We start from the raw sequence: 15798 nt of genomic DNA, 5'->3' as shown, positions 1-15798 counted from the left end.
CCGTGATATTTGAAGAGTCATGGCAGTCAGGTGAAGTCCCCAGTGACTGGAGAAAAGGGAAACATGACTCCCATTTTTAAAAGGGTTAAAAGGACCCTGGGAACTACCAACCAGTCAGCCTCACCTCCACGCCCAGTAAGATCATGGAGCAGATCCTCCTGGAAGACACAGAGGTGATTAGAGACAGCCAACATGGCTTCACCAAGGGCAAATTGTGCCTGACTAATCAAGTGGCCTGCTATGATGGAGTAACTGCATCAGTGGACAAGGGAAAAGCTACGGATGTCATCTACCTGGACTTCTGTAAGGCCTTTCACAAAACATTCTTGCCACTAAATTGGAAAGATATGGGTTCAACGGATGGACTGTTAGATGGATGAGGAACTGGCTGGCTGGTAGCTTCCAAAGAATTATAGTCAATGGCTCAATGTCCAAGTGGAAACCAGTAACAAGTGGTGTCCCTCAAGGGTCCGTACTGGGACCAATACTATTTAATATCTTCATCAATGACACAGGCAGTGGGATTAAGTGCACCCTCAGCAAGTTTGCAGGTGACACTAAGCTGAGTGGAGTAGTTGACATGTGTTTTGGGTTTGTGTGGTGGGGATTTGGTAGCGGTGAGGGAGCCGCAGGGCCAGCTCCTGTGAGAAGCTGCTCGAAGCTTCCTGGGCTCCCCAGGCCGAGCCCGTCAGTGACAGTGGTAACACCTGTGGGAGAACAGATTTAAGAAGGGGAACCTGCAGTGAGTCGGGGGATTGGAATGTGAGAGGAACCCCTCTGCAGATACCAGGTCAGTGAAGGAGCAGGAGGAGCGGGGAGGAGGGGATGCCCCCGCAGCCTGTGGTGAGGCGGCAGGCTGTCCCCCCCCAGCCCATGGAGGGGAGCGGGGGAGCAGATGCCCTCCAAGATGGCTGGGACTCCGTGGGAAAGCCTGCGCTGGAGCAGTCTGTGCCTGAAGGACTGCAGCCCATGGAAAGGACCCATGCTGAAGCAGTTTGTGGAGGACTGTCTCCTGTGGGAGGGACCCCATGCTGGAGCAGGAGAGGAGCTTGAGGAGCCCTCCCCCTGAGGAGGAAGGAGCGGCAGAGACAAGGTATGACGAGCTGACCCCGTCCCCTGCTCCCCTGCGCCGCCGCGGGGAGGAGGGGGAGAGAACCGGGAGCGGAGTTGAGGCGGGAAGGAGGGAGGGGTGGGGGGAAGCTGTTCTCAGGTTGGGTTTTGCTTCCCAATATCCTTGTTTTGTTTTGATTGGTAGTAAGTCAAATTGATTTTGTTTCTTCCCCAAGTTGAGCCTGTCTTTTGCCCGTGACCATATGTGGGGAGTGATCCCTCCCTGTCCTTGTCTCGACCCACGATGTGGTGCTTTGTTGCTGGCTGGGCTGAAACCAGGACGATACGCTTGAGGGAAGGGATGCCATTCAGAGGGACCTTGAAGGGCTTGGGGAGTGGCCCAGTGTGAACTCCATGAAGTTCAACAAGTCCAAGGGCAAGGTCCTGCACCTGGATCGGGGCAATCCGCAGGATCAGTACAGGCTGGGGAATGAATGGACTGAGAGCAGCCCTGTGGAGAAGGACTTGGGGATACTGGTGGGTGACAAACTGGACATGAGCTGGCCATGTGAGCTTGCAGCCCAGAAAGCCAGTTGTATCCTGGGCGGCATAAAAAGCAGTGTGGCCGGCAGGTTGAGGGAGGTGATTCTGCCCCTCTACTCCACGCTGGTGTGATCCCACCTGGAGTACTGCCTCCAGCTCTGGGGTCCCCAGTACAAGAGAGACATCGACCTGTTGGAGCGGGTCCAGAGGAGGGCCACAAAAATGGTCAGAGGGATGGAACACCTCTGCTATGATGAAAAGCTGAGAGGCTTGGGGTTGTACAGCCTGGAGAAGAGAAGGCTCTGGCGAGACCTTATTGGGGCCTTTCAATAAATGAAAAGGGTTTATAAGAAAGATGGAGAAAGATATATATATTTTTTTTTTTTACCATGGTCTGTAGTGATAGGACAAGGGGCAACTGTTTTAAACTGAGGGAGGGTAGGTTTAGATTGGACATAAGGAAGAAGGTTTTTTTACAATGATGGTGGTGAGGCACTGGAACAGGTTGCCCAGAGAAGTTGTGGATGTGCCATCCCTGGAAATGTTCAGGGCCAGGTTGGATGGGGCTTTGAGCAACCTTTGATCTAGTGAAAGATGTTCCTGCCCATGGCAGGAGGGTTGGACTGGGTGATCTTTGAAGTTCCCTTCCAACCCAAAACATTCTATGATTCTGTGATTCTATGTTCAGAACTCACCTGGACAAGGCCTTGTGGAACCTCACCTAACTTTGGAGTCAGCCCTGTTGTCAGCAGGAGATTGGATTAGAGGCCTCTAGCAGTCCCTTCCTACCTTATCTTTTTCTGTAAATCTCTGATTCTGACCTTAGGCCTCAATTTGCTGTTTTACGCTTTTTTTTGGTGATTTTTTTTTTCTTGTGAAAGGAATTTTTCAGGATTTTTTTTCATTGCTTTTGACACAGCAGAAGTAGAAGAACATCCTGCAACAACTGCAAGAAAAAGAGAACTCACATAGTATCTGCTGATGTGTAGGATTTCAGCATGCAAGATCCTCTCCAAAAAAGCCCAGGATAGTTCCTGTAAGCAGGTGATCAGCAGTAATGAACCAAAGGGTGAAAACCTATCACAGAATAAGGACATAAAGTAAAAGCAACGAACAATAAAGTTGCACGAGCTACTTCTTCTCTGGAGAAACACCATTTCCAGAGTTTCTTTTTGGTCAGCTCACTTTCCAAGTTTAGTGTGTAAGTATGGTTAAGGGATGTATGGTGGGCTTCAGCCCCAGTAGCTCCTCCTGCTTGGCTGCTGGAACCCAGCCGAGGTCCCTCTGTCAAAGGCTGGTGGACACGGCTGCTTCTTCCCAGATGGCAGGTTCTGCCAGTAGTGAGGTTGGGTGTGTAACCCAGGGACACGCACGCACACATGTCCACGCAAAGGACACCGACATGGCCAACTGCACAGGCTGCCACAGACAAGGTGCTGCCTTCAATGGCCCCACATATAAAGCTACCAGGACTCACATAAAACAAGTACAGTCAGACAAGTCCTCCATCTAAATGCAGTGCTAATTACAACGCTGCAAAGTTATGACATCAGGAACATCCTACATATTTTCTACAGTGGTGAGTGAGTTAGTTACCAGTTCTATTGTTGTCATTCTCAGTTTGTGTTTATGTTTTATTGGAGAGAAAAAAACTTGTTCATACTTTTAAGTAACATATGCTTTTGAGGCCATTCCTGGACAGAGGTGAATCTCAAAAAAATTCAGCCTAACAGAGGAGATTGTTTCTGGGTAGAGATGTGAATGCCTGCCTAATGCTGCCAATGCATCAAAAGTCACAGACTCAGCTGACTACAAGGATAGATTTCTTCTGTCTTATTATCTGAATTTTCAGACTTTGGGTTTTTCTTCCTCAGTGTAGTGGAAAAGGTATTGGTCCATTTATCTGCCTGGATGTCAGCACACTATTCTGACTATTCACCTTTCTCTGCAACAGATTTTTCAAAATTCACATTTTTACCAGGTTTTCTCCTTTAAACAAATACCCCATGAGACAAGTAGCAGTGCTCAGGCTTGGTCTGCTCCCATCTTGTTTTGACTAGGGCCTGATGTTGTGAGACACTTACAAATCTCTATTACCAGTGACTTCACTGTTCATTTTCAGGGTGGCCTTGTGCCCTTTTTACTTTCCATAGCATGTGTAGCTAATTGACAAGTACAGCCATAATTTGCATCTTGTGTCCTACCCACCAAGCAGCATTTCCATTGCTCTGCAGTCCTCAACTTCTGACACAAGATGGGTAGTGTTAAGTCTAATATTAACAATGCCTCCTGAAATGAAAAATTCATGGGAAGACTGTTCACTGGGAGACCAATGGTGCTTCTGGGAATAGTCATCAACTTCCAAAATCGGACAGGGAAAGTAGTGATTTGAGAAAGTATGGATATGATTTGAGAAAGTATGGATATTGTTGCTTTATCTTGGGTAAAAGTTAAAGCCTTGGTTTGGAGCATCTTGAAAAAAAAAATTTTTTTTAATTGTTAGATACAATTATATGCATTACTTAATTCCAATGAATTTGATCTTCTGATTTTAGTGTCCAGCAGAAGTGTTGAGAGCCACACATCAAGACTCCTGTCTCTGTGACCTAACTTATGTGACATTAACACTATTCTAAGTTTCAGGCAACAAAAGGCTGCTCTATCCATCAAAGCCCAGAACAAATAAAATCAGTTTTTATTAACATACAAACTTTGCAGAGTTTAATCTCTGGTATTTCCAGCTGAAGTTTAACAGATTTTGTAATTTTGTATTCTTCAAAGCCATGGGTGGCCCATCCTCTTCATAACTAAGGTTGTACTGAAGTGCATGAGGCTGGTGAGTATGGCTGTATCTGTTACAGTGTAAATTAGGATCATCTTTCCCAGTTGACTACTCACCTCTTGAGACTGTAAGAGCTGTTATAGGATGATCCTCATTTGTCCAGATCATCAGCAGGGAGAAAACGGTGTACATTAGTGCACTTCTGATGACAGAAAGCAAAATGGATTCCCAACTTTCCTTTCATTTATCTCATTAACAAAGTTTTGTATGTGCAGCCCCTTTGAACTGACTGCTCTGTTATTCTGAAAACCTAACCACTGTGAACTGAAAGTAGTGAATGAGAGAGATATGATGATCAATGAGCTTATGAGGGGGAAAAAAAAGCAAACACAAAAGAAAAATTATAAACAAAGCTTTGCTATCAGTGTCTCCCAAGAGTACAAGATATTTTTCATGCATAGACTCAGTTGCAGTAGGTCCTCCATCCATTGATATGGGAACCAAAATGGAAGTGGGGATATACTGGAGGCTGAACTCAGTTTTACTACACAGCTGTCTACAGTCAGCTCTGCTCAAGTCATTAGAATGCAATAGCCAACAGGTTCTGCCTGCCAAGCTCTTGCCCCATACCACAGAATAGAGTAGATTTCATGCTTTTCATTTCAGTACCAGTTCAAATGCTGTTGCTTAGCACAGAAAGACTGTTGGTTAATGAGCACAGAGTTCAAAGGCAGGCATTGCATTTACATGGTGCTTTCTGCAAAAAAGGTCTAGACTTCACTGCCCCTCTGCTCCTTCAACTCTTTCACCTTGTGACTTCATGCAAAAAAAGAATAAAGGAGGCTACTCCCTCCTTATGCTGTTCTAACAGGCTGTTTTCCGACATGGTCTTGATATACTGATCTTGTTTTTTCTCCTTCCTGTCCTGTCCTCCTCTTCCCCCCACCTTCCAGTCCCAAATAGCAGAAGTTTCTGACAGCTCCACTAAATCAACAATAATGGTCAACAGCTGTAAATCACAGCTTGGGAGGTTCTGGTTGGACATTAGGAAAAACTTTCACAAGCAGTTTATTTCTAAATACAAGTCTTTGTGCCAAATAGTTCTATGAAAATATGGCTTGGAACACATTAGGGGCACCTGAGATATCAGGCTTTTGGTCGCCCATCCTAGGCCTAGTTCTGCTGTATTGGTCAGCAAGCATGTAAACATGAGCATGGTCCCTTGCTAAATGTAAGTGTGCCCACAGGTCCCTTACCCTGGGCAGGGTTCAGAATTCTGACAGCTGAAGGATCTTTGTCAGCACTATAATGCAAGGTGCCACACAAGGTTCCAGAGAGCCTGACCAAGCAGAAGTCCTCTGTTACTGCCACATCTTCACTGAGACTCCCAGAAGGTGATAAGGGCCTAATCTTTTTGTCCTGTGTTTACAGTGAAGGTTCAATGTCACCTCACCTGCCAATTATTTGTGCTAGGGGAGTCCCAATAACAAAAGTGGATGGAAACAAGCAGTGAAGCCAACTGGTATAGTTTGCCTGCTCAGCAGGAGAATAATAGGGCTATTGTCCCCTTCTTCACCCTGTTCCTCCATGCAGCTCATGATTTCATTGTGCCATGAGATGTCTCCTTTCAGATAAGGGCTTTGGTTACCCATGGAGCACAATGAAGAAATTAAATATATGACACATCTGTAGCCAAGGATGCTTGCAGGCTGATATCTCTCCCCTATCTCTTAATAGATCCTCATGCAGAAAAGCTATTAAAAGTCTGTCTCTCTTGCATCCACTTATCTTGAAACTATTTCCTGTAAATCTGTGTTCATGGACACCTGCACTAGTATCATTTTACTGCATCTCACCCTGTATTCTGCAGTGGTGCTGCAACGTTTGGCTTTATATTAAGGATAGTTTGCTGAATTCTCACTGAGTTGTTTTAGTTTTTGCTCTTATGCTAGATAAGTATATAGAGATGTGAACACAAGAAACAGGAAAATAGAAGTAGATAATATGTACATCACTGTGTGAGACAACAGGTAGAAATGATGCTAAAGAATGCTGAAGACAAGAGCTGGATGGCTCTTCGATTGAGCATCTGCTCCCTTGCTATCCAGTCCAACAAGCAGCTATATATGGCTTCTAAAACACAGGTTCTGTCCACTATTAGTGGTAGATTGCTCTTTTCTTTCACCTCCAACTAACTTGCTTGAAACATAGCTTGAAGCAACCTCAAGAGTTCCATGCTAGAATGGATCCTGCAGCCCCCCTGCTTTCTCTTGACTGCACATATATTGACTATCTACCGCAGTTCCTCTGTCTAAATGAGCTCCAGTTCATCTGGATTTTGTTCATTCAGTCTGGGATGCTGGTTGCCAGAGCTTACTTTCTGCAACAAGCTTCTCTGGAAAACCATGTTGGTCTAATAGTTACTTGCCTTGCTACCCTTGGGTAAAATGAGCCTTGGGTTCCTAAGTGACGTAGATGCCAAAACGTTAACTTGGCTGGCCAAACTTGAGATGGGAGGAGGAAGAAATGAGCCGTAGCCTGGGTACATTGGGGATGGAGAGTGTGCAGCATCAGCTTGGGATGGTGTCTGCTGTGGAAAACTTCATAAGAGAGTGAACTTTTCTGCCATTCCTCCCAGGAGCTGCAGTTGCATCAGCTCAAATTAAGCAAAACCAAATGATGTCCCCAGGTGGAGTGTCTCAGCCACTGCCACCCTAGGGGAGAGCTCAGGTGGGACAATGCCTCATTTATCATTGCACAGGGAACAAAAGGAGGCAATAAATACATGATTTTCAGATGTCAACACCGGTGGTCTCAGCAAGGCCCCAGGGTGCTGTGATCCCAGTCCCAAGAGGGGCTGAGCACTGCTGAGCTCCTTCAAGGGCTATGAGAAATGCAGCTACTCTGTTCCTTTCCAGCTGAGCCCCTCTGGCTGCAGGTTATAAGCTGGCAGTTGAAACCCAAACTTTTAATTAGTTCCACAGAGACATCCACAAAGTTGTCCAAATGAATCCGAAAGTAACTTCCAATAACATTAGGAGTTGCACTCTCCAGATATCTCCTCTGATCAGGAGCTCATTTTGAACAACAGGGAAAGGCTTCCAAGGCAGAGGTGAAGGGAATTGCAGCCCCCATTAACATCACCTGGTGTCATGCATGTACTCCTTTCGCATGACTGGGGTGGACTTTCTCACTTGGTTTCATGGTGGTCCAGCTCCACCTTCTTCCCCATCCCAATATTTCTAAGGTCCTTGTTATTCCACAGGCATTTTTTCACTCTTGTATGTTTTTAGTTACCAATATGTGACTATGTCATGCTTCTTCTCTTGCCCTACAGTAGTATGAGGCCATGTCATTTTGTGTCATCGAGTCCTGCCATTTTAGGCTCATGGGATTATCTTGCTGAGAACTTGAATGATGTTGTAGATAAGTTGGAGTGGTCACAGTGTGACACCTAATGTGACGTGCTGTCACAATGGTGAGAGGAAGAGTTGAAAAGGACAGCTAACAGGCGCCTCAAGTTTTTCAGAATTAGTGAAGGGTGATGACCCTAAGGGCTGTGAAGGGCTGAGGATATCTGTACTGATTGCTTCACAGAAACAACCAGCTGCCCAGGAAAGCTGAAAACCCAGAATAATCATGAAGCAAGTTCTCAATCAGACAAGGAAACTTAGAACTGTCTTCAGAATGTCAGCCTTCCTTGCTACCTTCACCTTCTTTCTTGTCTTAACTACAGGAGTTCAAGTTAATCTTTTCCAGGGCCTGTAGCCTAATTTTCAGTTTGTCTGTCTTTTTCATTTTCACTTGCTGTTTTCAGTTTAAATCTTTTCATCCTCTTTCATGACTTCCCTTTTTAGATTTGTCCTTTCTCTTTCTAATTCTAAACCAGTTTTTTTACAGTAACTTCACTTTTTTTTTCTGAATAGGAAAGCATGCATGTCTATGATAGTATTAACTGATATATACAACCATTTTTTTAGCAGAGATGTGAGACAATGCCTTTGGCTGGGTTAGAGTATGAGTAAGTACAATGAGGTGAAAGAAACGCGGCACCTTTAACAAACTTTGAGGAGGAGTCAGCTGCCAAGCTGCTTACCCTTTTTTTTACAAAACTCTGTTTTGGTTGGTTTATGGTTCAGCATCTTTCCCAGAGTGAATTCCCAGCCAGTGTTTATCAAGCCAAACAACAGAAACTCAACGAGAGCAGGGTGATGCTTTTTCTCACCAAGGCAAATTGATGCCTGTCATCCTGCTGTTACCACCTCAGCCAGTTTCAGTTCCCGGTTCCCAGAAAGCTCTGAATATTACAGGAATAAGGAAACTCTGCTCCTCCTAAAGGCTATGCACATTTGTTTCAGTGTCTTGCCTTTGTGGGAGGCAGCATTTCTTGACTCATGTTGACTACAGAATGGGGAACCAGTACCTGTTAAAAAGTCTCTGTCAAGATGCTGCAATTTCCAGCCTCTGGCCCAGCTACATCCTAATCAGCTTTATTGGAGTTACAGATGCACTTTCTCAAATTATATTAATGTTTATTTTCACATTGCCACTGTTACATTTTCATTAGAGTGACTCTTACTTTTTATCAATCACCAAAACCAATTCAAGCAATCCACCTTAAAACTGCCTTAATTTCTCTAATCAGATAAGACCCCATAACACTTCTGAATAACAAAGTAGCTTCTGCTTGTGAAGGTACCTGGCAGAACATGAGTGAAGCTGCTAAAGCCAAAATCTTTGCTTTCTACAGCAGTATGATACTGCCAAAGGATCAATATCGCCGTGCTTTTGCATGCAAAGAAGACCTGAAATCTTTCTTATCCTCTTTATTATCTTTTACTACTGGCTAGTTGCTTCATATTGCTCGAGCATTATTTTCTGCCTGCAGAAGAGTTTTGCGTCTCTCCATCACGTCAGAGCCGCAGGGCTGTCTGGGCTGAGCGCCGTTTCCTCGGCTGTGGCTGGGACTGGCCGTCCCTCTCCTCCAGGCTTCCTGGTACACGTCTCAGCTGTTTCTATTTTTGTCCAGATTGCTCCAGATTATGCTAAACTTCCCAGTGATGCTTCCCGGGCATCTTTATTGTTTCTCTGGCCGCCTTTGGAGCAGGCTGGCAATTCACGGGTGTGGATAGGCAAGCCCGGCGCTGGTCCTTTTTCTGAAGACCAAGGGGAACATCCTCTGAAGTATGTTGCAATTGCTGATAGAAACTGATATGATGTGATTCATTAACTGTAGCTGGATTCCAAGAAGCTCTTTATACAAATTTGGCCTAAGGCAAGCCAGTCCCAAAGCCTTGCAGGCGTGTACTGAAAAAAAATCACACAGTTAAGAGTGCGGGGGAGGCGAGCAGGGCTGAACTCTGCAGCAAGGAAAAGGTGCATCTCTCTAACATTCTGCAGACTCAAGACATGCAAACACTAATGCTAACGTGCAGCTTTTATTAATCTATTATGAATTTGGCTGTAAGCTGATGCAATGAAAATGCTGGGAACCTGAAAGGTGTGGGCTAGAGGAGGAAGTATGGAGTCGCTTTGACATGCATATTCTCATCCTCTCCTGCTCGTTGTTTGTCTTGTTGCTGTGTGTTCTGGCACTGGGATGCATACCTCACTCCAGCTAACGCTCCCCTATTTGGTGAGCCATGTTTTGGAGGTAATGTGTAGGCGTGTGTTGAAACGTTGTGGGGAGGGGTAAGTTGCATGTTAATAAATGACAGCTTATCTACACACACACAAACTGAAACAATAATTTGCCTGACTTATTTCAGTGTAAGGCTGGGCACTATGGTAAAAAAAAATTAGTGCTTATTACTGCTGACTGTGTGGTATTGGTTACTGGGTACGTGCTGACTCACCTAGGTTCACCTCCAGTCCAGCAGCAGAAAAGGATCATCTGAAGATGAGAAAGTTGGAACTGACTTGTCAAAATAGTTCCTTGTAATTATTTTTACATTGTTACTGAGGTAGCAGATTTTCTCCTGTGGTTTGGGTTAGAGAAGAGGATAAATATAAATTAAAGTAAGAAATGGCAACTAAGCCCCTCAATTTTATTTTATAACACAAAGAGAAACTATACATAAGTTAATCAGGTGGTCTGAAATTCTCACAGAATTTGCTAGAGGGAGCAATCTTACTCTGCAAAGCATTTGACTAAAACAGACTCTTCACTCTAAAGATTTACTTCCACTTATAATCTGCCCAATTTGCTAGGTGGAATTATAAAATAACCAGCTTCTCGATTTTACTCCTGTTACAGCTGCAGAGACGACACGCCACAGAGAGAGGCTTCAGGGTTGTTGTTTTATTCATTAGTATACAACAATATCTAGACATTCCGGACAGATTCAGAACTAGTTTTGTAAATGCTTTAAGGACATTCTGTGCCCTGAACTGTTTGCGGCATCTTAAACACAAAAAGTGTACGGAAAAAAGTTGAAATAAAAAAAAGTTTCAAAAGGTGAAAGTTAAGGAAGTGAAGTGAGAGACTAAAGAGGATAGACTCCACTGTCATAACTTTAATTCCAAGAAGTTACATGATAGGTTTAAAAAAGAGTAAAAACACTTAAATACAACTTTGGCATTGAAGTTCTGCCTAGTTTCAAAATTGTGACACTACAGAATCCCAGTTAGTGGCCGTGGAGGAACCAAAACTCCACAAGTATTTCAGTTTGGGACAGTGAAGCTCCTCAGGTACACACAGGTCTGCTCCTGTCCATACTGGACGTCTGACCAAGGCTGAACAGAATCATAGACTCAAAGAAAGATTTAGATGGGAGGGGACCTATGGAGGTCTCTAGTCCAACACCCTGCTCCCAGCATAGCTAGCTCCAGACTTAGGGTCAGGATGCTTATGGCCTTGTCCAGGCAACATGTGGACTTCTCCAAGGAGGAAGACCTCCCAGCCTCCCAGGACACATGTTCCAGTGCCAAACCACCCTTGTGAGAAGCAGCGTTTTTTTCTTTATGGCCAATCAGAATTTTTTTGATGCAAATGTTGTGACTGTTTCACTGTGCCCCCCTGAGAGGACTCTGTTGTCTCTATAGCTCCCCAACAGCTAGCTAAAGTCATCAGCTAGATCCCCCTTTGGCCTCCTCTTTGCCAGGCTGAACAAACCCAGCTCCCTCAGCCTCTCCTTGGACATCACGTGCTCCTCTTGAGCTTGTTGTCATCTCTCGTGTGGGGGACTGCAACACGGGACACAGTGTTCCAGATGTGGCTTCGTGTGTGACAGATAAAGGGGAATAATCACTTCCCTTCACCTGCTGGCCATGTTCTTGCTATTGCAGCCCAGTATGAGGTTGGTCTTTGTTGCCTCCTCCTGGCTCATGTTCATCTCGCTGTCCACTTGAAGCCCAGGTTCTTTTCTGCAGAGCTGCTCCCAACACAATTAGTCCCCAGACTGTACTGATGCGTGGGCTAGTTTTGTCCCAGAATGACTATGCCGTATAGGTAAAATATTACAGAAGAATATTTTGAAAGGTAGACTTCCTCTAAACCATGTCCTGGGAAAAATCTTAAGGTACCGTATTTACGTGTTTCTGCCAAGCTGGGTTAAGAGAAAACAGTTCCATTCTAGCAGTCAAAAATCTTGACTTTGCCTCTCTTTTCTACTTACATAAGCCTACAGATCTCTCATTATTTCAGTGTAAGTGGCCAGGAATGAATGCAACAATGGTAAAAAAGTAAATTGGGCCCAAATAATCTCAGTCCTATCCACTGCAGAACAGTGATTTCATCTGAGTCAGTAAGAAATAATGGATTATCTGAACTGGTGAAAACTCCACACACAGTTCTACAGATGGGTTTAAAGATTTTATATCTGTTTTGCTTTGTCTTTAAGTGTGAGTTTGGTTTAAACTTATTTAAAGACCCACAGATTTATTTTTATTTAAGAAGAGCAGCAATGCATTCTGTTAATTAAATCGTTGCCATTTCAGGTACAAACCAGCCCAATGAATAATCAGCTCCTTTCAACTGCTTCAGTGGAAGGAGCAAGAGCCCTCTAGGAGGGTGTTACAACACTGCCTTCCTCTGAAGGTGCAATTACATCCTGTTGCTGGATTTACAGAAAAAACTGCAACCCCCTTTTCTTGGGAGGAACGGAACTGCCTGTCATTCATGCAGGGAGGGCAGAGGTGGCGGGGGAGAGGAAAGACCTCTGTGTCATATTGTATATAAGGAACTGAGTCCTGCAGAAGAGAAGAGAGGATGATTATGAACTGCTGGAAGAGAACATTGGCTCTAGGGACACTCACAGCCAGACGGGACTCCAGACTGGGCAAGACACAGAATCTCACCCCAGACTGAACCACGCACATCATCAAGAGGAAGAAGTCTCTATTTCTTTATCTTCTAACCCAGAGACGGTATGTTGTCATTGTAGTGATCAGCTCCAAATGAAAGGAGGGGAAACCTCTGTTTCTTCCCCACTCTTTAGCTTTGTTGTGTTTAGTAGAATCCTCTTAAAGTCTCAGTACTTGGAGTGAGGGGAGCCCCAGCTGGTCCCGAGTGATTGAGTCTGCAGTGTTGAGAGCATGTATCCACCCATTACTCCTGCTTTCTGTGAAGACCTACTACCTGCATACAGCGTCAAGAAAGCTTTATAGCCAGACTGTTTAGAATAGCTGTTGGGGAGGTCCTGCAGCAGCAAAAGGTGGATGTAGGAGTTAGCCGTGGCTTTATAAACACTGAGAACTGTGTCTAGCAGTAGTCCTTGTTGAGTCACCTGCTTCTGCAGGATCACTGCTCCCTCTACATTTTCTGAAGAGCTCCTTCTTGGTCTTCACTGACTGTCCATTTTTTTGTCTTGGAGCTTATGGTAAAGTTTCTTCCTAACTTAGTCATTTTGCTGAGCTATGCTCTGAAGCACAGAGATTTAATTCGTAGTTTTGCACCCGAGGTAATATAATTGTGGATGTTTTCATTATTCACCTGAGTCCCCAGATATTTTGAATCCTGCTGAGATACTGGATCACAAGGAAACCTTGGGGCAGCAAGTTCCAGAGATTGTAGTGGCAAAAATGAAGGCAAAGGCGTGTAGGCTTATCAGATTCACTTCCTCAACTTTATTGATTATTTCTTTCTGGAACTTTTTTGAGATGTTTTCTTTCCAGGAAAATCCCTGTCTCCACTAATAATTTTTTCCATCAATTTCCCATTCCTTCTATTTGCTCTGGATGGCCTTGGAATATTTCATGTAATTTTCCAGTTTCTTTCATACTTAAATATTGCTGGGTTTTTTATGTGAGCAGAAGTCTTCAAGGAATCTCTGCTTTTATTCCTGGTTTACAGTAAAGTGTAGAAAGAATTGGAATTACTCCTTGTAGTAAATATTGCATTACATGATGAACACATGAAAAAACGAGCACTGTTCACCTGTGACCAGTATATTTAATTTATTATTATACAGCTCTCTACATCCTTATCTTTTCTAGATCTTTACAACTTAAACAGCTTTGCATCACTCCACATACCTAGGAACTTTCCGTTCTTCTTGTGACAAGCAAGATCTCATTCTTTCTAAGTCCAAGATACTAGCTTTGTATCTTCTTTAAAAAATTGTTGTACACAGTACGTTGCCATGGACATCTTTGGTTTTGAGTTTGGAAGTTAGTTTACTTTAACTCTGATGCCATAGGGCTGAAACAGGCATAAAGATGTAAGCAGCCAAAATGTCAGCTCTCATTTTGGAATCCTCATGTCTAGTAACTGAGCCCTTCCATTTGATACCCTGTTTCCATATGAACAATTCCCATTAATCGGAGTCAGATTGTTAAGCAGAAGCTCCAGCTCACTCTCTGGTTGTCGTTGTACATCTCTGGCACAGATGTAGAGAACTGCAGTATTGGTGTGAACAGAGAACAAGCGGGTCTGCCTGGGAGTGGAAGCAGCGGAAGGAGCAGTAGCAGCATGCCTGCAAGACCTAGGTGTTGATGGTCATCAAGATCCCAACACAACCATCTGCAGCTTCTTAGGACACTCACATCAGGAGGGAGAGTCCAATGCTGACTCTCAAAAGCAAGACAGAATGGAGAGACTAATCAGTGTCAGCTCTTAAAGGGTATCTAATGCATGTTCAAAACCTGCACATGGTCACCAATCTAAGAACAAATCAGAATAAGTGATGAAGAACCAACAGCTGACATTCCTTTTCATCAATGTCATGGCAAAGAATCCTAGGCAGATCGTTTGGGCACAAGAACCTTGGTGGTTGTGAGAATATGGGTCTGAGAGTGTGTCGAATGTGACTGAGTGAAATCAGTTTTGCTTTTAAATGAAATCACCTTCCTCCCCTCACACTGAGCTTTTACTACACTCGTTCTACAGTAACGCACCATTATTTCCTAGATGCAATTGATTGCCAGGCATCAGGGCAAATTCAGCGGTCTCCCTTCTGTTTCTCTCCCTGTAGATGCCATGTGAAGGCTGCACGGAGAGGGACAATAGGAGCACTGATGCAACCGTGGAGTTCCTCCTGCTCGGCTTCTCCGAGCTGCTCTGTCTGCGGGTCCTCCTCTTCCTTATCTTTCTCATCGTCCATTTGGTCACGCTGGCAGGGAACGTGATGATCTTCGTGGCAGTGGTTATGGAGCCTTCCCGTCCTCCCATGCTCTTCTTCCTCTGTCAGCTCTCTGTCATCGAGCTCTGCTATATCTTAGTCATTGTCCCTAAGGCACTCCTCAGCCTGATAGTGGTGGAGGGCAGCACCATTTCTTTCATAGGCTGTGCTGCACAGATGCACCTTTTTGTGGCACTCGGTGGGGCTGAATGCTTCCTCCTGGTAGCCATGTCGTACGACCGTTACGTTGCCATCTGCCAGCCACTTCACTACGCGGCTGTGATGAGCGAGGGGCTCTGCCTCAGGCTGGCCGCGGCGTGCTGTCTGGGAGGCTTCGCTGTTTCCCTGGGGTTGACGGTGGCTGTTTTCCGCTTACCTTTCTGTCAGTCGCATCGCATCAATCACTTCTTCTGTGATGTCCCTGCTGTGCTGCACCTGGCCTGTACACAGAGTTACGCCCCTGAGCTGCCCTTACTGGCTGCCTGCGTGCTCCTCCTGCTGCTGCCCTTCCTCCTAATCCTGACCTCCTATGTTTGCATTGCTGCTGCTTTGTTACCCGTCACCTCCTCCATGGGAAGGGGCAAGGCCCTTTCCACCTGCATTTCACACTTGGCCATCACCTTGCTACACTACGGATGTGCCACCTTCATGTACGTTCGTCCTAAGTCCAGTTACTCACCAGCTCGAGACAAGATGGTGTCTCTGGTCTACACCAACATCACTCCATTACTCTATCCCCTCATTTATAGCCTGAGGAACAAGGAAATCAGAGGGGTCCTCAGGAAAATGTTGAGGAGGAGGACAATAGCTCAGGTGAACTGGGGTACTATCAGAGCTGTGATGTGTGCGTGTGGTAAATTTTAG

General features: G+C 44.8%; 1 protein-coding gene across 1 annotated transcript; it reads left to right on the top strand.

The window, feature by feature from the left end:
• Positions 1 to 14787: 14787 nt before the first annotated feature.
• Positions 14788 to 15798, top strand: LOC115343922 (olfactory receptor 10AC1-like). The gene has a single exon (XM_030020509.1). The coding sequence runs from the start codon at positions 14788 to 14790 to the stop codon at positions 15796 to 15798; it is 1011 nt and encodes a 336-aa protein (XP_029876369.1).

This window comes from Aquila chrysaetos, chromosome 7, assembly GCF_900496995.4.
Source record: "Aquila chrysaetos chrysaetos chromosome 7, bAquChr1.4, whole genome shotgun sequence".
Classification (NCBI taxonomy): domain Eukaryota; kingdom Metazoa; phylum Chordata; class Aves; order Accipitriformes; family Accipitridae; genus Aquila; species Aquila chrysaetos.
This window is presented reverse-complemented; position numbering and strand designations above follow the sequence as displayed.